The sequence below is a fragment of the Cervus elaphus genome, chromosome X (genome assembly GCF_910594005.1).
Source record: "Cervus elaphus chromosome X, mCerEla1.1, whole genome shotgun sequence".
NCBI lineage: Eukaryota > Metazoa > Chordata > Mammalia > Artiodactyla > Cervidae > Cervus > Cervus elaphus.
In genome coordinates, this window is record NC_057848.1 from 59,014,755 (window position 1) to 59,036,273 (window position 21,519).

At 40.0% G+C, this 21,519-nt stretch overlaps 1 protein-coding gene across 3 annotated transcripts; it reads left to right on the forward strand.

Annotated features, from left to right (window-relative positions):
• The first annotated feature begins 2,903 nt into the window (after positions 1 to 2,903).
• LOC122690753 (integrator complex subunit 6-like) lies at positions 2,904 to 20,577 on the forward strand. Of its 3 annotated transcripts, XM_043897684.1 has the most exons (6): positions 2,906 to 3,037; positions 13,127 to 13,277; positions 15,209 to 15,311; positions 17,495 to 17,869; positions 18,221 to 18,314; positions 20,110 to 20,577. In XM_043897684.1, the coding sequence occupies exons 3-6, from the start codon at positions 15,212 to 15,214 to the stop codon at positions 20,189 to 20,191; spliced, it is 651 nt and encodes a 216-aa protein (XP_043753619.1). In that variant the 5' UTR covers positions 2,906 to 3,037; positions 13,127 to 13,277; positions 15,209 to 15,211; the 3' UTR covers positions 20,192 to 20,577. The 3 variants fall into 3 exon arrangements, with proteins under 3 accessions (XP_043753620.1, XP_043753619.1, XP_043753621.1); XM_043897685.1 differs by lacking the exon at positions 13,127 to 13,277 and having other exon boundaries at positions 2,904 to 6,585; XM_043897686.1 differs by lacking the exons at positions 2,906 to 3,037; positions 13,127 to 13,277 and having other exon boundaries at positions 14,985 to 15,311.
• The last annotated feature ends 942 nt before the right edge of the window (positions 20,578 to 21,519 follow it).

Consider the following 21,519-nt stretch of genomic DNA (forward strand, 5'->3'; position numbering starts at 1 on the left):
TTTTGGGCCCTTGCCATTTTTTTCCTGTGGCAGTTGTTACTAACGATGACCACTAGAGGGCGGGAGAGACAATGAAAAGCAAGAGATTCGCTTCCCGGTTCTGGGTTGGGGGCACAGCCAGCTTCTGCAGGGCACCAGGCTTCTCCAGCGCCAGGCTCTGCCCCTTACATGGCTTCTACAGGGCCCGACTGGTGCAGAGCAATGTGGCCAGCACCACTCCATTGCCAGAAGCCTCCTTTAGACCTCCCTCAGGCAGTATTATTTCGGTTGGCCAAAAAGTTCATTTGATTCTTTCTGTAAGCTATGATGGAAAAACCTGGATGAACTTTTTGGCAAACCCAATATATCAGAGTGTTTCTAGTAAGACACTTGCCCATGTACAACATTGCCAGTCACCTCAGAGAAAGATTTCCAGCAACTCACAGAGGGCAGCTTTCCAGATAGTTCCACTAGGGTGTCTCCACTACACAGCAACCAGTAACGCTGAAGAAGCTGAAGTTGAACAGTTCTATGAAGACCTACAAGACCTTCTAGAACTAACACCCCCCAAAAATGTCTTTTTCACTATAGGGGACTGGAATGCAAAAGTAGGAAGTCAAGAAACACCTGGAGTAACAAGCAAATTTGGCCTTGGAGTACAGAATAAAGCAGGGCAAAGGCTAGTAGAGTTCTGCTAAGAGAACACACTGGTCATAGCAAACACCCTCTTCCAACAACACAAGAGAAGACTCTACACATGGACATCAACAGATGGTCAACACCAAAATCAGACTGATTATGTTCTTTGCAGCCAAAGATGGAGAAGCTCTATACAGTCAGCAAAAACAAGACCGGGAGCTGACTGCGGCTCAGATCATGAACTCCTTACTGCCAAATTCATACTGAAATTGAAGAAAGTGGGGAAGACCACTAGACCATTCAGGTATGACCTAAATCAAATCCCTTAAAATTATACAGTGGAAGTGAGAAATAGATTTAAAGGACTAGATCTGATAGACAGAGTGCCTGATGAACTATGGACAGAGGTTCGTGACATTGTACAGGAGACAGGGATCAAGACCATCCCCATGGAAAAGAAATACAAAAAGGCAAAATGGTTGTCTGAGGAGGCCTTACAAATAGCTGTGAAAAGAAGAGAAGTGAAAAGCAAAGGTGAAAAGGAAAGATGTTCCCATTTGAATGCAGAGTTCCAAAGAATAGCAAGGACAGATAAGAAAGCCTTCCTCAGTGATCAATGCAAAGAAATAGAGGAAAACAACAGAATGGGAAAGACTAGAGATCTCTTCAAGAAAATAAGAGATACCAAGGGAATATTTCATGCAAAGATGGGCTCGATAAAGGACAGAAATGGTAGGGACCTAAGAGAAGCAGAAGATATTAAGAAGAGGTGGCAAGAATACACAGAAAAACTGTACAAAAAAGATCTTCACGACCCAGATAATCACAATGGTGTGATCACTCACCTAGAGCCAGACATCCTGGAATGTGAAGTCAAGTGGGCCTTAGAAAGCATCACTACAAACAAAGCTAGTGGAGGTGATGGAATTCCAGTTGAGCTATTTCAAATCCTGAAAGATGATGCTGTGAAAGTGCTGCATTCAATATGTCAGGAAATTTGGAAAACTCAGCAGTGGCCACAGGACTGGAAATGGTCAGTTTTTATTCCAATACCAAAGAAAGGCAATCCCAAAGAATGCTCAAAATACCGCATGATTGCACTCATCTCACACGCTAGTAAAGTAATGCTTAAAATTCTCCAAGCCAGGCTTCAGCAATACGTGAACCAAGAACTTCCAGATGTTCAAGCTGGTTTTAGAAAAGGCAGAGGAACCAGAGATCAAATTGCCAATATCTCCTGGATCATCAAAAAAGCAAGAGAGTACCAGAAAAACATCTATTTCTGCTTTATTGACTATGCTAAAGCCTTTGACTGTGTGGATCACAGTAAACTGTGGAAACTTCTGAAAAAGATGGGAATACCAGACCTCCTGACCTGCCTCCTGAGAAACCTGTATGCAGGTCAGGAAACAACAGTTAGAACTGGACATGGAACAACAGACTTGTTCTAAATAGGAAAAGGAGTACATCAAGGCTATATACTGTCACCCTGCTTTTTAACTTATATGCAGAGTACATCATGAGAAACGCTGGGCTGGAAGAAGCACAAGCTGGAATCAAGATTGCTGGGAGAAATATCAATAACCTCAGATATGCAGATGACACTACCCTTATGGCAGAAAGTGAAGAGGAACTAAAAAGCCTCTTGATGAAAGTGAAAGAGGAGAGTGGAAAAGTTGGCTTAAAGCTCACCATTCAGAATACTAAGATCATGGCATCCGTTCTCATCACTTCATGGCAAATAGATAGGGAAACAGTGGAAATAGTGGCTGACTTTATTTTTGGGAGCTGCAAAATCACTGCAGATAGTGATTGCAGCCATGAAATTAAAAGATGCCTACTCCTTGGAAGGAAAGTTATGACCAACCTAGACAGCATATTAAAAAGCAGAAACATCACTTTGCCAACAAAGGTCCATCTAGTCAAGGCTATGGTTTTTCCAGTGGTCATGTGTGGATGTTAGAGTTGGACTATAAAGAAAGCTGAGCACTGAAGAACTGATGCTTTTGAACTGTGGTGTTGGAGAAGACTCTTGAGAGTCCCCTGGACTGCGAGGAGTTCGAACCAGTCCATCCTAAAGGAGATCAGTCCTTGGTGTTCATTGGAAGGACTGATGTTGAAGCTGAAACTCCAATACTTTGGCCACCTGATGTGAAGAGCTGGCTCATTGGAAAGGACCCTGATGCTGGGAAAGATTGAGGGCAGGAGGAGAAGGAGACGACAGAGGATGAGATGGTTGGATGGCATCACCAACTCAATGGACATGGGTTTGGGTGGACTCCGGGAATTGGTGATGGACAGGGAGGCCTGACGTTCTGCAGTTCATGGGGTCACAAAGAGTCGGACACGACTGAATGACTGAACTGAACTATACATTTTATTGACATTCTGTGGATTTCTGCCAGGTTCCTCCAGCCAGGTGAGAATTTCAATAGGAGGAATGGGAATCCTTTTCCTTGGGTGGCAAATTATCTCCTGTGTGGGTTACTTGAGTACTTAATTTCAGCCCTGTCGTGAGGCACTGTCTCCAGGGTACTCGTATCTCAGTCATATTTCAGGAGGGACTTTTCCTTGGGTGACCTATCTCAGCCCTGGGCCAAGGGATGTTGCTTTGGGTGCTTTGTCTCTAATTTCAGAAGGTGGCACCACAAAAATTCTCTGCCACACACTGAATCACAGCTGGGCCTCTCCAGAAAGATCTAGACTTTAGCCCTTGAGGCGTAGTGAGAACTTGCACTTGTCCTCCATCTCAACCTAAGGGTGGTGACTCTTCCTGGAAGAGGGCTCATACATGAGTGCACTACCCCAATTTGGGGGCAGATGGTTCCTCACGGGCTCTGTCTCATAATCTCTGTGAAGTGGGGCTTTTTCTGAGGTGCTCTATCTCAGCTCAAGAAGAGAACTTTCCATTAAGTTCTCTCTCTCTCTCTCCCTCAGTCCTGAGGGATGGCATGTTCTTGGGGGCTTGATCTTGCCCTTGAAAAGGAATGCTTTTCCTTGGATGCTATATATCAGCACTGTGGAGGACTTGGTTATGTTGGGGGTTCTTTCCTTGGTTGCTCCATGGCAACCATAGAAGTGGGGCAGCTTTTGTGGATGCTCTCTCTCTGTCCTGTGGTGGGGGTGACTATTCCTTCTTTGGGTGCTGTATCTCAATCCTGTAGGGGACCCTTCCTTGAGTGCTCATCACAGTGAAGTTGGAGGGTGGTTGCTGGATGTTGGACCTCAGCCTGGGTCGAGAACACTTCCTTGGGAACTCTGCTACATATTTAGAAGGGCAGATTTCTAGAAGATTCTGCTGCTACTGTACCACAATGCCTTCTCTGTCATTCAGTGATCCACACCCTGACTTTTCCAACCAGGCATGAGTTTCAGCTTGTGGGAGGTGCAGTGGGATTCTCGTGGGTGTTGTATCTCAGCCCAGGAGGAGTACTATTTCTTAGTGGCTCTATATCATGTTCCAGACCATGGAGTTCAAGCAAATTCCACTGGTGTGACACTACCAACACCTTCTCCACCATTCTGCAAGCCACAGCTGGGCTTCTCCAATATCGTCTGGATTTCTGCCCATGGAGTGGAGGGGAGTGATTCTTTCTCTAGTTGGGAGTGCTTTTCCTTGGGTGCTCTGTCATCCATTTGGGGTAGGAGGACATTTCTTTGGGTGCTGTTTATCATCACTGCAGGTAGTGGCTTCTTCCTTGAGTGCTGTCTCTCAGCTCCAAGGTGGCGGGAGAATTTTCTCTAGATGTTCTCCCTCAGTCTGAGGGGGGTGGCTCTTCTTTGTGAGCTCTCTCAGCTGTGGGAAGGCTCAAGGCAGTGGCTGCTTTCTTTTAGTCTTGGAGCAAGCTTCTTCTTCCTTTGTTGCCCTGTGTCAGCTCTTCAGTTGGAGTGGGGGGTGGGGGGCAATATGTCCTTGGGAGCTCTGCCTCCATCCTGGTGGGGGCAGACTTTCTTTGAGTGTACCATTTCAGCCATGGAGGGATATATACCTCAGATGTTCTATGTCAGCTGGGATGATGGCACATCATTACCATGCTTTGTAATAGCTTTGAAGTGGGAGCTCTCACTGTGGTTTTCTTTCTCAGTTCTGGCAGACAGCTTTTCCTTGGGGACTGTCTCGGCCTTGTTAGATACAGGCTTTTCCTTGTGGCTGTCATTTGTATTCTATTTCAGCATTGTTGTGATTTTTCTCAACTCAGGAATAGGACATTTCCTTGAGTGCTATATCCCCTTGGGAGGATTCTTCTCTGTGTCCAACTCTTCCCTGGGAGGACTTTACTTGGTGCTCTGTCTCAACTTGAGGGGGAAGGAGGGTGGAGAATTGTACTTCCGTTTCTCTCTTTCCCATGAGGGGTTTGAAGTCTTCTTCACAGACCTCATCCATAGAGAGGGCTCTTCTTTGGGTCTCTATCTTAGCTCTGTGGGAAAGACTCTTTAGGAGCGCTATCACAGCTCTCCCTGGTGCAAGGGTGGTGGGGAGGGACTATGCCTTGGATGCTGTATCTCAGCCTGTGGAATTTTTCTTTGGGTGCTCCATCTCAGTTCTGAGGAGGACAGACTTACTTGTGGGATCCAGCTCAATCCTCGGGGTCTTCAGCCTTGAGTGCTTTAACTCAGACAAGAAGGGGGGATGGCTTTTCCTTGAGGGTTCTCTCTCAGCAATGGCTGGACATAAGGGTAAGGGGATGAACTTTCTTGGGTTCTATAAGGAAATACTGTAGACTAGGTGGCTTATCAACAACAGAAATTGATTTTGTATAGTTCTGAAGGCTGGAAGTTCAAGACCAGGGTGCCAATATGGACAGATTCTGGTGAGAGCTCTCTCCCAAATGTGACTCCACTTTTTTCCATGTGACTATCCTGAATATGGTAAAGAGCTAGCTAGCTCTTTGACCTCTTCTTATGATGGCACTAATTCCACTCCCATGAGAGCTCCACTCTCATGACCTAATTATTTCCCCCAAACCCCACCTCCAAATGCCATCACATTGATATTAGGGTTTCAGTATATGACTTTTGGGGAGTGGGTACAATCAATCTGTAGCAGGTGATCTATTTCAGCTTTGGAGATAGTGACAGCTCCTTATATCTTCTCTTTCTATACTTAGAGTGCTCTTGACTTCTTACTAACCAATCTCTTTTTACTTTATTCCCCCTTTACAGTCAATAATTCTTTATATTAAATGTTCACTGTTCAAATTACTGTGTGGTTTCTCTCTCTTGATTCAGCACAGTCTGAAATAGAATTGGTGCTGTGAGTAGTCCCTAAGGTAGGCCCTTGGGGACTTCTTTGATTGTGCCTTTGGACTTGAGTACAGTGCTCTGCTTCATGCTGATGGGAAATAGGATGAAAGTAATCCATGGCATGAAGCGACATCACAATTTGTAAAAGTGTCATGATGGGTGATTGTCATAAAGTGCTAACCAAAGTACTGGGGAGCTGAAGTATCAAAATGGCTCCAGCAATGCATGAGAGTTCCTCTTGTATCATATCCTCACAAATGGGTAGTGTAGTCTGTCCTAAATTTAGACATTTTGGTGGACATTTAATGGTATCTCATTATGACTTTAATTTGCATTCCTTTGATGATTAGATTTAGAGCACCCATTTATAAGTTTAGTAGCCATTTGGATATGTTCTTATGAAGTAAGTTTTAAGATATTTTGCTCATATTTTGTTGTCTTTTTCTTATCAACTTGTAAGAGTTCTGAATTCAGCTCTTTTGTTGGATATATATACTATGAGTATCTTCTATGAGTCTCTGGTTTACCTTTTCACTCTCTTATTAGTGTTTTTTGATGAAAAGAAGTTCTTAATTTAATCAAATCCAATTGATTAATCTTGAGTTTTTTTGATATCCTGTTTAAAAATCTATTCCTACCGCAAAGCTATGAAGATGATGTCCCAAGTTTTCTTCTAGATCTCTGGCCCATCTCAAATAACACTGTGTATGCAATGAAGTAAAGGTCAGTATTCATGTTTCCTGTATGGTTATCTAGTGGATTTATTTTAAAAATGATTATTTCCACATAGATATGCAGTTAAGTTTCTCTGTAAATTTGTCTATTTCACCTAGGTTTTCAATTTTAATATGAAGTTGTTCACTGTGTTCCACCGCCCATTCAGAATCCTTGCTGGATCCATAGTTAGGTCTCCTTTTTCATCCCTAATGTTATTTATTTGTGGATTATCTTTCTCTTGACAGTTTCACTAACGGTTTGTCTATGTTTTTGTTGCTTTCAAAGGACAAACTTTTGGTTATGCTGTTTTTCTCTATTGCAGTCTCTTATGGATTTCTTCTTTATTTTTACTACCTCCTTCTTTCTATTTTCTCTGGGTTTATTCTACTCTTCTAACACTGGACACATGTCATTAATTTTCGGGCTTTTTTTTCCTCTTCTAACATACAAATGCAAGGCTATGCAGTTCCAGCTAAGGTCCACTTTCACTGCATCCAAAATGTTTTAATATGTAATATTCTTCTTCATATCCAAGTATTTATTTGAAAGAGTGTTTTAAAATCCTTGAATACATTTTGTTATTGTTGCTATTGACTTCTAATTTAATTTCATTTTGGTTGGAGAGTATGGTTCATGAAATTATTAATAAGTATTTTAACATTGTGGATACTAAAGATCATTTTTATGTGCATGCTTGAGAAGAACTTATGTTCGAATTGTTGGATACAGATTTCTGTAAATTATTGATTAAGCTTGTTAATTTTGTTGAAAACATTTATGCATTTACTAATTATTTTTTCTGTTTGAACTAACAATAATTTAGAGAATTGTGTTAAAATATCCTACAATAAAGGTGGATTTTTCAGTTTCCTTCAATAGTTCTACTTATTTTCTTCCATTATAAATGTTAAGGTTGTTTTATTATTAGGTGCATTCAGATGTACAGTCGTTAAACGTTTGTGGTGAAATAAAATTTGGTTATTTTATAGTGAGCTTTTATACTCCACTTATGCATTTTTTAAGAAGTCTCTTTTCTCTGATATTAGTATAACTACCTCAGCTTTCCTTTGGTTAATTTTTGCCTTTAATAAAATATTAATTTCTTTAAATTCAATCATTCTATGTCCTCAAATTTTAAATCTTTATCTTAGCATAAAAACAGAATTTTTAAAAAATCCATTATGACCACCTTAACTGGCAAATGTGGCATATTTACATTTATTATCATTACACATAATATTTAGACTTGCAGTTAGCACATTGCTTTGTGCCTTTTTTTGTACTTCATGCTATGTTCTCCTTTTTTATTCTTATTTTTTTAATTTAAATTTTGACAATGAATGAAGGCATGAAAGTGAAAGGTGCTCAGTCTTCCAGGCCAGAATACTGCAGTGGGTAGCCTTTTCCATCCCCAGGGGATCTTCCCAACCTAGGGATCGAACCCAGGTCTCCTGCATTGCAGATTCTTTACCAGCTGAGCCATACAGGTCAAGAAGCAACAGTTAGAACTGGACATGCAACAACAGACTGGTTCCAAATTGGGAAAGGAGTACTTCAAGGCTGTATTTTGTCACCCTGCTTATAACTTATACGCAGAGAACTTCATGAGAAATGCTGGGCTGGATGAAGCACAAGCTGGAATCAAGATTGCCAGGAGAAATATCAATAACCTCAGATATGCAGATGACACCACCCTTATGGCAAAATGCAAAGAGGAACTAAAGAGCCTCTTGATGGAAGTGAAAGAGGAGAGTGAAAAAGTTGGCTTAAAACTCAACATTGAGAAAACTAAGACCATGGCATCTGGTCCCATCACTTCATGGCAAATAGATGGGGAAATAATGGAAACAGTAACAGACTTGTTCTTTTTTTGGGAGGGGGCTCCAAAATCACTGCAGATGGTGATTGCAGCCATGAAATTAAAAGACGCTTGCTTACTCCTTGGAAGAAAAGTTATGACCAACCGAGACAGCATATTAAAAAGCAGAGACATTACTTTGCCAACAAGGGTCCATCTAGTCAAAACTTGTTTTTCTAGTAGTCATGTATGGATGTTAGAGTTTGACTATAAAGAAAGCTGAGCACTGAAGAACTGATACTTTTGAACTATGGTGTTGGAGAAGACTCTTGAGAGTCCCTTGTATAGCAAGGAGATCCAACCAGTCCATGCTAAAGGAAATCAGTCCTGAATATTCATTGGAAGGACTGATGCTGAAGCTGAAGCTCCAATACTTTGGCCACTTGATGTGAGGAACTGACTCATCTGAAAAGACCCTGATGCTGGGAAAGATTGAGGGCAGGAGGAGAAGGGGACGACAGAGGATGAGATGGTTGGATGGCATCACCGACTCAATGGACAAGAGTTTGAGTAAACTCCGGGAGTTGGTGATGGACAGGGAGGCCAGGCGTGCTGCAGTCCATAGGGTTGCAAAGAGTCGGAAAAGACTGAGCCACTGAACTGAACTGAAGGCATGAATGAATGCTGTGTGGATTTTTTTTTTCTTTTCTGATCACAAAGCCTATTCGTAGTTGGCATTTGTTATTTGCTTACACTGGGTCCACTTTGGCTTGATGTTTGTATTTGGTGTGAGAAAGGTGTTCAATTTTTTTTTTCATTTATTTTTATTAGTTGGAGGCTAATTACTTCACAACATTGCAGTGGGTTTTGTCATACATTGACATGAATCAGCCATGGAGTTACATGTGTTCCCCATCCTGATCCCCCCTCCCACCTCCCTCTCCACCCGATTCCTCTGGGTCTTCCCAGTGCACCAGGCCCGAGCACTTGTCTCATGCATCCCACCTGGGCTGGTGATCCGTTTCCCTATAGATAATATACATGCTGTTCTTGAATCAGTTCTAATGAGATGGATGAAACTGGAGCCCATTATACAGAGTGAAGTAAGCCAGAAAGATAAAGATCATTACAGCATGCTAACACATATATATGGAATTTAGAAAGATGGTAATGATAACCCTATACGCAAAACAGAAAAAGAGACACAGATGTACAGAACAGACTTTTGGACTCTGTGGGAGAAGGCGAGAAAGGTGTTCAATTTTATTTATTTATTTGCATGTAGACATCCAGTTCTCCAAGCAACATTTGTTGGAAAGACTATTCTTTTCCCATTGAATAGGCTTAGCACCCTTGTCAAAATGTAATTGACCATAAATTAAGGTTCTAGTTCTAGACTCTTAGGTTTGTTCCTTATACTAGCACCACACAGTCTTGATTATGGTAGCTTTGTATTAAGTTTTGAAATCTGGAAATGTTTTTTCCCTTACCTTGTTCTTTTTCAGTGTTTTGTTTGTATTCTGGCTATTTACTTCCTTGTGAATTTCAGAGTTACTTTGCCAAATTCTTCCAAAAAAAAAAACTAGCTAGAATTTTGATAGGGATTATATTACATCTGTAGATCAATTAGGAGAGTATTGCCAACTTAACACGTTTTCCAACCCGTAAACATGGGAAGTCTTTCTATTTATTTATGCTTTCTTTAAATTCTTCCAATAATGTATAGTTTTCAGAGTACATGTTTTCTACTTTTTAAATAAATTTATTCACAACTATTTTATGTTTTTAAATGCCATTGTAAATGAGATTGTTTCAGCTAAATTTTCTTATTGGTTATTGCTAGTGTAGAAAAAACTGATTTTTATTTATTGCTCTCATATCCTGCAACTGTGCTGAACTTATATTTATTAGTTTGGATATATTTTATATACAAAATCATGTTATATGCAAATTGTGATGGTAATTCCTCCTATCCAGACTTGATGCATTTTATTATGATTTCTTGTCTAATATTCCCTGCTAGAAGTTCTAGTACAGTATTGAAAAGAACTGTTGAGAACAGACATCCTTGCCTTGTTTCCAATAGGAGTTTACATATCCAATACTATACATATTTCATACCAATGTTAGGTCTGGGGTTTTTGTAGATGCTTGTTATCAGATTGAGAAAGTACCCATCTATTCCAAATTTATTGGGTACTTTTATCATGAAGAGATTTTTATTTTGTCAAATGCTTTTTCTGTACCTATGGACACAATCATATAGTTTTTTTGTCCTGTCCTTTGTTAATATGATGTATTACATTAATTAATTTTCAGATATTAACCCAACTTTCATTCCTGGCATAAATGCTGCTTGATCTCAGTGTACAATCTTTTTTTATATGCTGCTTGATCTCAGTGTGCAATCTTTTTTTATAAGCAGATGGATTTGGCTTGTCAATATTGTGTTGAAGATTTTTCATCTATAGTTATATTTTTCTTGTTATGTCTCTTTCTGGCTTTGGTATGAGGATTAATACTGGCCTCATAAAATAAGGTAGGATTCCTTTCTCCTTTCTTTTTTTGAAGACATTGCTAAGGATTCATATTATTTCTTTCTTAAATGTTTGATAGAATTTACAAGTAAGATCACCTTATCTGGGCTTGTATTTGTGGGAAGATTTTTAACTTCTAATTTAAACCTTTATCTTAGTATAGTTCTGCTTATATTTTTTTTCCTGAGTCATTTCAATAATCTGTGTCTTCCAGGAATTTTTAAGTTTCATCTAAATTATCTAATTTTTTGACATAAAGTTGTTCATAATATAATCCTTTAATTTCTGTAAGGTCAACATTGATGTTCTCACTTTCCTGATTTTGATAATTTGAGTATTTTTCCCTTGACTAGTCAAACTGAAGGTCTATTATTTTCTTTATCTTCTCAATGAACCGACTTTTGATTGCACTGATTTTCCTCATGGTTTTTCTGTTTTATAGTTCATTGATTTTCCACCCTAATCTTTATCATTACCTTTCTTTTGCTCGCTTTTATTAAGTATATAAATTTAAAACTTTAGGGGTAACTAAAATTATTTGCTTCATTTAAAGTGGGATTTGACACATCAGATATATAAAAATGTTTATGATATTGCACATAGTAGTCATTTAGACCAGTTAACTAGGAGGAGAGTCAATCTGCTAAAAACAGATAAGATTTTGTTTAGAACATTTGTTGATGAGTGAAATTTCAAGTCTGACTTGCATGAAGGTGTTTATTGCATGAGTAGGTTATTTAAACAATCTGATCACATGGACTACAGCCTTGTCTAACTCAGTGAAACTATGAGCCATGCTGTGTAGGGCCACCCAAGATGGACGGATCATGGTGGAGAGTTCTGACAAAACGTCCACTGGAGAAGGGAATGGCAAACCACTTCAGTATTCTTGCCTTAAGAACCCCATGAACAGTATGAAAAGGCAAAAAGATAGGACACTGAAAGATGAACTCTTCAGGCTCCATGGGGTGGCAGAGTCAGACACGACTGAGCAACTGAACTGAACTGAACTGAGGTTATTTTGTAGTACTTCATTGGAAGGACTGATGCTGAAGCTGAAACTGCAATACTTTGGCCACCTCATGCGAAGAGTTGACTCATTGGAAAAGACCCTGATGCTGGGAGGGAATGGGGACAGGAGGAGAAGGGGACGACAGAGGATGAGATGGCTGGATGGCATCACCAACTCGATGGACATGAGTTTGAGTAGACTCCGGGAGTTGGTGATGGACAGGGAGGCCTGGTGTGCTGTGATTCATGGGGTCGCAAAGAGTCGGACATGACTGAGTGACTGAACTGAACTGAACTGAATATTTACAATATTCATTTTCACTGAATCTTTACATCTAACCAGGTCCAAGTTTATTTTTTTTAGCTTAAGGAGAGGTGTGTTTTAATCAGCACACATACTACCCACTTTATGTTTTGTCTCTTGTAATAACCTTTAAAACAGTCCATAAGGTAGATAGTTTCTACGTATTTTATGGAAATAGAAACTTCTAGTAAGCCTTTAAGTAGTTTCCCCAGGTTTAACCAGTTGAAAAATGGAAGAATCTAGATGCGTAAGATTCCAGATACTGTACACTTATATATCACAGTGCCTATAGCTATGAGTTCAGCAGAGAATTCCTTGTTTACATGGAAATACTGAAACTGATAGTATTCGGGATATTTAGTGTTAGTTTATAAAGCCTCTTTACTCAATTTTGTTGATTTTAAATGGGATCATCTGTTCATTAAATTGAGCAGCTTTCACAGCTGGACACAGCCATGAAGTTATATTCCAAGAATCATATATAAGGTGACTTTTCTGGGAAGAAAGTCTGTAGATTTAATCAAATTATCCAAAGAGAGCAATTATCAGTGCCCAGTATCCAAGGTTCTCTGGGGAAAGAATGCCATGGAGCCTAGGCTCTTCCAAATAGGGAAAAAGAATGATCTTTTAGTTGGCTGTAAAGGAGGCCAGTCCATTCTCAAATTTGGTTTGCAACATAGGGGAGTTGTTCTAGACCTAGTTGTTGGAACCAATAGGCAGTGGTAATGGTGGACTGATAAATTACTTAGATGAAGGGAGATGATTCTAGATCTTAGAACATGATGTAGACCCTAGACTATGTTAGCAACCTATACTATGGCACCAAACAGAGTTTATGACCATGTCCTCCCTACAGGATCGTTCATTTGAGCTGTATAACATTAATTTCTTTTCTAGAGCTTTTCCACTTTCTCACCAAGGTGTTCTACTCATGCAAATAGTTAACTATGAGGAATATCTGAAGACACTGGCCTCCCCACCTCAAGAGATTGATCCAGGTCAACCTAAAACAGTTTATACTTTCAACTATATGTTTAAAAATGAGAAGGTCTGTCCAAATTTTGATACTTAGTATAAGTATTTTTTTATTCCAAGGATGAATGTAAATCTCAGGCTTTACTTCTATTTATTTAAAAGATAAAATATGACATAGTGATTCTTGTGTAAACAAACTGGGAGCCTCCTGATATGAGAATGTGTTGGTTGAACAGAAATAATAATTGTTTTTTATTGGACTAAGAGTTGGGGTTTTTTATTCTTTAATTGAGGTATATTTAATTTACAATGTTGTATTAATTTCAAGTGTACAGCAAAGTGATTCAGTTATACATATGTTCTTTTTCAGATTCTTTTTCATTATAGGTTATTACATGATATTGAGTATAGTTCCCTGTGTTACACAGTAGGTTCTTGTATCTTACCTATTTTATATATAATAGTATGTTAGGATCTGGTGTTTAAATCATAACATTTAATGCTCACAATTGTTCTGTAGGTGAGTATTACTATCTGCCCTTTAATAAGAAGAAATCAAGGTTGACAGTGGTCAAATGACTTGCCCTGAGTTACACAGCTAAGAGATGGAACCAGGATTTGAATCTATATCTTCCTGGCTCCAAAATTGATATTCTTTCCCACCCCCATAGTAACTCTCTTAATTCCAGATTATACTCTACTTCCTGTTTCCTTTATTCAAGCCACTAGTGCTCTATCTAGACAATCACTGAATATTCCTCTTGAAAAATGAAGTACTAGGGACTTCCTTGGTGGTCCAGTGGTTAGGACTCTGCACTTCCATTGCCGGGGGGTCAGTTTCAATCTCTGGTTAGGGAACTAAGATTCCACAAGCATGTGGCAATAAAATAGAGAAAGAAAAGAGAAATAAAGTACTAGGTGATGTTGCCATAATTGGATTACCCTCATGAATGTCTTACGTGAGAGTGTTTTGTGTGTGAGAGAAAGACATACTGACTTGATCATTAAATCATGAAAACAAAGAGAATTATATCTGCACTTATGGAAGAGATCACTGATATAAAGGCACAGAACATACAGCAATCTCTTCTACAACAAAACTAGAGTAAAAGCTATTCTACTTTACACCCAAAATTCTTCCTTAATTGGAGTTTTTCTTAATCTTCTGTGCCTTAGTTTCCTCAACTTAAACAGTGGAGATAACAATCACACCTAACTTATAAGGTTTGGTGAAAGATTGAGTTAATACATGGAAAGCATTTAAAACAGTACCTGGTAGAGACAAATGCTCAATGAAAATGTTTTCTCCCATTATGGGGTATTTTTTATGGGAAATGCAAATATGGGAAAGTATTTTTGTCACAGATGTATTCAGATAATGCAAAGGCATATTCTTGGGTTATCCTTTGATGAAAATAACTCTTAGCTAACCTATTATGCCCTTCAATTTCATGTTTTATCTGCCACCAACACTGAAAAATACTCTGAACACCTGCCCAGCCCCAAAGGTGACATATTTGAATCTCCATAGGTTAGAGATGGGAAGATTTACATTATCAATACCCTAACTTTCACCATCAACATGTACCATTTAATAAAGTGTTAATCAGTGTGTTAATAGATTTAAAGCACAAAATGACAAAAAAAATTTCCTTTTTTCCTCCCCCAAGAAGAGCTAAAACAAAGTGGTGTGTATTTCTCTAAATTTAGAGATAACCATGTGTTTATCACTTTGGTTAATGAGAACCACTCATTCCCCAGCATTCATAGTAATCAGAGTTGTACCATGTTTGGCTTTGGCCAACACCTCCTATTTTACCTTTTCCTTATTTCACTTAGACTGGATTGAAATTGGATTGTGTTTTCTGAGAGCAGAGTGTGACAGTAAATCTTTGACCCATGATTAAAACTTCTTTTAGTGATACAAATGCATGGCTGTATATGCATATGAAGCCTGTGACTGCGTTTTGTCTTTAATGGAGTATGTCCACTGATGTTTTTCAGTGAATGAAGGATGATGAAGCAGTTCAATTCACAGCAGGACATCAAAAACAAATGAAACATCCTGGAGAGCCCAAGGGCCACTCATCATCTAAGAGAAGGCAAAGTATGTCACCATGGCTAAGCAATCAAAGAGGGGGGAACTCTATCTCTAGGGTTTAGTCATGTCAAAAGAAGCTTATAGTTATGTCCTTGAAGGATAGACAGATATGAGCATATTTGCAAGTACAGGGGCAAGGCACTAGTTAGGTCCAATCATTTGGAGTTGCAGCAAGAGTTAATAAAGCAGGTTCCTGAGGCAGAAGGAGATGAAGGGTCAAATAAGAGGACAGATCTGCTCACATTCTTCCTGTGTTCACATTTGTTCATGCTCTAACTAAGTGCAGTCTGGCTCCTTCTTATGGTACTCCAATGAAACAGTGTCAAAGTCATCAGTGTCTGCTACACTTTGGCATCAAGTTCTCAGCAGCATGTGATACAGTTGTTCAGTCCCTCTTCCATGGAAAATTTTTAGTGTCCCCAGACACCACATTCTCCCAGATTCCTTGCCCTTTTATTAGTGACTTATTTTTTTCCTTCCTTTTCTGTCTTCTTTCCCACCTCTAGGTACTGCAGAGATCCAGAGCTGAATATTGGGCTCCTTTCTCTTCAATCCACCATCTCTGTAGATGATCCCATGCAGTCTTACAGCTTTAAATATGACTCACACTACAAAAATTCTTACCTTTATTCCCCTAGATTACAACTTGCTCCTGAACTTCAGACTCATATACAACTGCCTACATGGTATTTCCATTGAGTATCTATTAATACTAGATATCTAAAATTCAACTGGTTCTACATGTTTGATCTTCTGACTTTTTCCCTCTCCAAAAATGCTCTACTTTTAGCCTTCTGTATCTCAGCTAATAATACCATCCATCAGGTGTAATGTACATAAATGTGTAACAACCTGTTATCCACAGGTGTACGGGGCATGGAAGGGTTTAGAAGTCCTAGTATTTAAAGTTTTCAGATATCCGTAGTATAAGTAGTCCCACCATGGCCTAGGTCAGACTACCATTGTGAGGTCACTGAACTAGAATCAAGAAAGGCTGGCCACACTCCATTCTTGTGAGCAATTGCTTAATACCTGCACACACTAGGTTTACCCAGTAGTTCAGATTAAAACATTCATATTCACTTGAGATTCTTATTCTTTTATTATTCTTTCACTTATATCCCTTAGCAAGTTCACCAATTTGATACTAAGTATAAATCTCACATCCCACCATTACTCTCCATTCCTCTGATCTATGCTGCCATTGTGTCACCAAGATACTCCAATAGCTTATTTTTCTACTTTCCAGCCTTCTCATCTAACTCATTTTCTGACCTGCAGCCAGAGTGATCATATCAACACAGAAATCAGATCACACCACATCCATGCTGAAAATGCCTCATTACCTTTCCTTGGTACTCAGAGCACAATATGAGCTCCTGACTCTGGTCCACCAGCTCTGCACGACCTGGCACATCCTCTCCTAACACGTGTCCTCAGCATGGGCACAGGCTGGCTCTCTTTCCCCCTCCAGCCTCTGCCCAAAGGACACCTGCTCAGAAGGATCTTTCTGACCTCATGATCCACTGGGGCTCGCCCTCCTGCTCTCTGTCCCCTCCTTGCATACTTTTCCCTGAACACGAATTTGAACTGTAATTATTATTTTGTTGAATCATAGCACACTTCCTGCCTGGCCTCCCCATGAGCATGGACATTCCATAAGGGCAGGGATTGTTTCTCTATGTGCTGTTGGAGGCCGCCCCCTAGCTCCTGGCACAGTGCCCAGCACAGAGGATGATGAGTCAATGGAGGAGAGGTGTCAGACCTGGAGTAAAAAGAAATTCACTTTTCTGAGACAGAAAATATGGATAAGGAGGATCATATACTGGCAGGGATTTGAGGTGATAGACTGTGGATATCAGACATCTTGACATAGAGTGAGACTTTCAGCTTTTCAACTCATAAAGAGCATTGAGGAGACATTAAATCATGAGTGCCAGGGCTCTATGAATGTTTGCATAATAGTTGAACTGTTCAGATACATTACTGTATGTATTGAGAGTGTCAAGAGAGAAAAAGTATTCTATTGTATGCTCCTTGCTCAGTCCTATTTGTGGGATCTATTTCCACTTGGAACATCCTCTTGCTTTAGGAAATAATTTCTTCAAAACTGCAGTGCACAAGGATGTCCCTGTGGGGGTGGTAAGATGCATCTAACTCACAGCTCAATCTCTTAATTTGGTTTCCAGTTGCTACTGTCACTCACGATGTTGATGAGAAGAAGATGGAAAATAGTCAAACTCCACCTGGGGGCTTCTTTTCAAAATCTGCCTCACCGGGGCTTATGAATATGGCAGGAGATGGTATCCCACTCAACCAAGTGGATTCCCTGTCTGATGATTTCACTCGTCTCAAGAAAGATGGGCAGATTCACGAACCTGGGGATAATGCACTAATAGGAGGAACCAAGAACTGCAGTGTCTCTGCAGGTGACTCCAAAGCCACAGCAATGTCTTCAAAGGGAACTGTGCCAAATAAATCACAGATGAGTCCTGTTATGGCACAGAAAATTAATGATGATATAAAATATCAATTAATGAAAGAAGTTCAGAAGTCTGGACGAAGTAAGTAGTGAAAGAATATCTATTAATAAAACCATGGGAAGTTGCTTGATTTAGAGTAAACTGAACTTATCTCTTGAACTCATCTTTTGATTGAGTTGGGTTTTTACATAATTTACAATAGTTTGTCTAAAAATTCCTAATGCCCCTCTTAATTTTTTTTTGTTTTGCATGGTTAATGTTTACAGTAGTTTCCTTAGTAGAGATGTACAGGTGTTATAATTCGTCATTGGAAAGGCATGTGTAACACTGTGAAATAGAGTGTAACATTGTAGCCCATGAAGAATGGTTGCTGAAGTGGTAGATGCACTATTCTCATCTCTTTAGAAATACTTATTTTTTTAATATCTTCAGATTTTGAAAGAATTTTCACTTTGCTTGAAGAAGTACAAGGACCTCTTGCAGTCAAGAAACAATTTGTTGAATTTACCATGAAGGAAGCTGCAAGGTGAGTATAAAAAAGAACTCCTCGGCTTTTTTAATGCAGTTCTGCCCAATGCTGAACAGGGCCAGGAACAGGCCTTTGTTTATGCCAAACCCTGGCCGTCAATTATAGCTTATGCTATTTCCATAGGCATTCAGTTCAGTTCAGTCGCTCAGTCGTGTCCGACTCTTTGCGACACCATGAATTGCAGCACGCCAGGCCTCCCTGTCCATCACCAACTCCCAGAGTTTACTCAAACTCATGCCCATAGAGTCGGTGACGCCATCCAGCCATCTCATCCTCTGTCGTCCCCTTCTCCTCCTGCCCCCAATCCCTCCCAGCATCAGGGTCTTTTCCAATGAGTCAACTCTTCACATGAGGTGGCCAAAGTATTGCAGTTTCAGCTTCAGCACCAGTCCTTCCAATTAACACCCAGGACTGATCTTCTTTAGGATGGAGTGGTTGGATCTCCTTGCAGTCCAAGGGACTCTCAAGAGTCTTCTCCAACACCATAGCTCAAAAGCATCTATTTTTTGGCGCTCAGCTTTCTTCACCATCCAACTCTCACATCCATACATGACCACTGGAAAAACCATAGCCTTGACTAGATGGACCTTTGTTGGCAAAGTAATGTCTCTGCTTTTTAATATGCTATCTAGGTTGGTCATAACTTTCTTTCCAAGGAGTAAGCATCTTTTAATTTCATGGCTGCAGTCACCATCTGCAGTGATTTTGGAGCCCCAAAAAATAAAGTCTGACACTGTTTCTACTGTCTCTCCATCTATTTTCTGTGAGGTGATGGGACCAGATGTCATGATCTTAGTTTTCTGAATGTTAAGCTTTAAGCCACTTATTCACTCTCCTCTTTCACTTTCATCAAGAGGCTTTTCAGTTCCTCTTCACTCTCTGCTATAAGGGTGATGTCATCTGCATATCTGAGGTTATTGATATTTCTCCCAGCAATCTGGATTCCAGCTTGTGCTTCCTAGAGCCCAGCATTTCTCATGATGTACTCTGCATATAAGTTAAATAAGCAGGGTGACAATATACAGCCTTGATGTACTCCTTTTCCTATTTGGAACCAGTCTGTTGTTCCATGTCCAGTTCTAACTGTTACTTCCTGACCTGCATACAGGTTTCTCAAGAGGCAGGTCAGGTGGTCTGGTATTCCCATGTCTTTCAGAATTTTCCACACTTTTTTGTGATCCACACAGTCAAAGGCTTTAGCATAGTCAATAAAGCAGAAATAGATGTTTTTCTGGAACTTTCTTGCTTTTTTGATGATCCAGCGGATGTTGGCAATTTGATCTCTGGTTCCTCTGCCTTTTCTAAAACCAGCTTGAACATCTGGAAGTTCTTGGTTCACGTATTGCTGAAGCCTGGCTTGGAGAATTTTAAGCATTACTTTACTAGCGTGTGAGATGAGTGCAATTGTGCAGTAGTTTGAGCATTCTTTGGGATTGCCCTTCTTTGGGATTGGAATGAAAACTGACCTTTTCCAGTCCTGTTGCCACTGCTGAGTTTTCCAAATTTCCTGACATATTGAATGCAGCACTTTCACAGCATCATCTTTCAGGATTTGAAATGAATATTATTTTAGTCTAACTAATCCACGGAGCCTTCTAAACTCACTATAGTCTGGGGTGGGCCTGCGCCCTTGATTGCCTCTCTTGGTATTTTCCTAGACTGTATCTTTCCATTATGATATGTTTTCTGTTCCCATGTAGATTGTAAGCTCTATTTTCTATCTATTACTGTGCCTTACACATCATAGATGCTTAAATATCTTCTGGTTAATTCAATGACTATTTATTTTCAGGTTTAAAAGAGTAGTCTTAATTCAGCAACTTGAAAAGGTCCTGGAAAAAGTTGAATCCAACCACCTGAGCAAAAAAAGTTAATCACAAGAAAAATAGATAACCGTGTTTTTGCAAAGAACAATGAGAAGCAAGTACACATTTTCTATGCTGCATGGTGGGATGAGATGCTGCTGAAGCTTCTTAAATTATTGTTGTCAAGAAAATTGCCCTTCTAGAGGCTAAGAAAGAAAGCAGTGGAGCCTTTCAATTTTATGGTTCTCTGTCAGTAAAAGCTGGGCTATTGCCCTAAGAATTTCCGGTGAAAGTATAGCTTGTTGTCTGTCTGTGTTCTCCTACCTGAGGAAGGGAATGTTATTAACACATTAAGCTAAATGCACAGTCCTGGGAGCAGGGCCAATGGTTATAGCTGGTATTCATAACTGCTCCCTTTCACTACTCATTTCTTATTCCTTTTGCCCGGAGGCAGCCCTACAGTTGGTCATGGTTCTTTGCCTTGTAGGATAATTAAATATTAATTGTTGAAGGGTCTGGGCTAGATGTCCTGCCTTCGATGGGTTATCATTTTCCACAAACTTTAATCAGAAGACGTGAGAGTAGTCAGCTCTTCAGCAATGTTGGGTATACTCCTCTTTAGCCCCTTGTATAGTAGGAACCCAAAAACCCTTTGATTGTCAGGTTCCATTAGCCTGGTCTGTAGGGGATCCCCTTCTTCGCCTCTTGACTGAAAGGGATGAGGGGACCAAAATGGCTAGCTGACAGTTTGAATTCCATATCAATATCATCACTGTTATGTTCCTTAGTGGACTAAGATCTCTGGTTCACTAAAACAAAGTAACAAGGATGGGAAGCATTTTAGGGATAAGTAGTGAGAGGAGGCACTTCCATCTCCACCCCCTTGATTTCAAGACCTATGAATCGACTATGGCAGAAAAAACAAACTGCTTTCTAGAATTACTTCAAGCATAATCTCCATCCCTGCCACCTTGGCCACTTGGTTCTTGAGCCCACTGAGTTATGACCTGAATGCTAGAGAAGGAAGCTGATTGAGGTCTAGATGATGAATACCCTATCCATCAGATTATTAAAATTCTGCTCTGGTAAGCTTATTTACAGAGAATTCTCACAAGACACAAGTATCTTCATATCATGTATCCATTTGGACAGGTGTATTCACATACTTTTCCCCTGGACTTCCTTGTCCCAAATGTTGAACTATGTATCCTCAAAGCCCTCGACCCCTCAACCAATGAAATGGACATGACCTAGATATAGCTACTCACTCATACTTGTGGCCATCGCTCCTGGCAGAAGGAATGACAGGTGCACTGCTCAAAGTTCTTCCCTGGAAGGATTACCCTTCACCATGTCCTTCCAGGCTGTCCCAAAGTGGACTGGACTGATGCAGCTGT

Coding starts and splice junctions, on each gene's coding strand:
- LOC122690753 (XM_043897685.1), top strand. CDS start 15,212: ATGAAGGATGATGAAGCAGTTCAATTCACAGCAGGACATCAAAAACAA. Junction 17,870..18,220: donor AGTTCAGAAGTCTGGACGAA/GTAAGTAGTGAA, acceptor TAATATCTTCAG/ATTTTGAAAGAATTTTCACT. Junction 18,315..20,109: donor ACCATGAAGGAAGCTGCAAG/GTGAGTATAAAA, acceptor ATTTATTTTCAG/GTTTAAAAGAGTAGTCTTAA.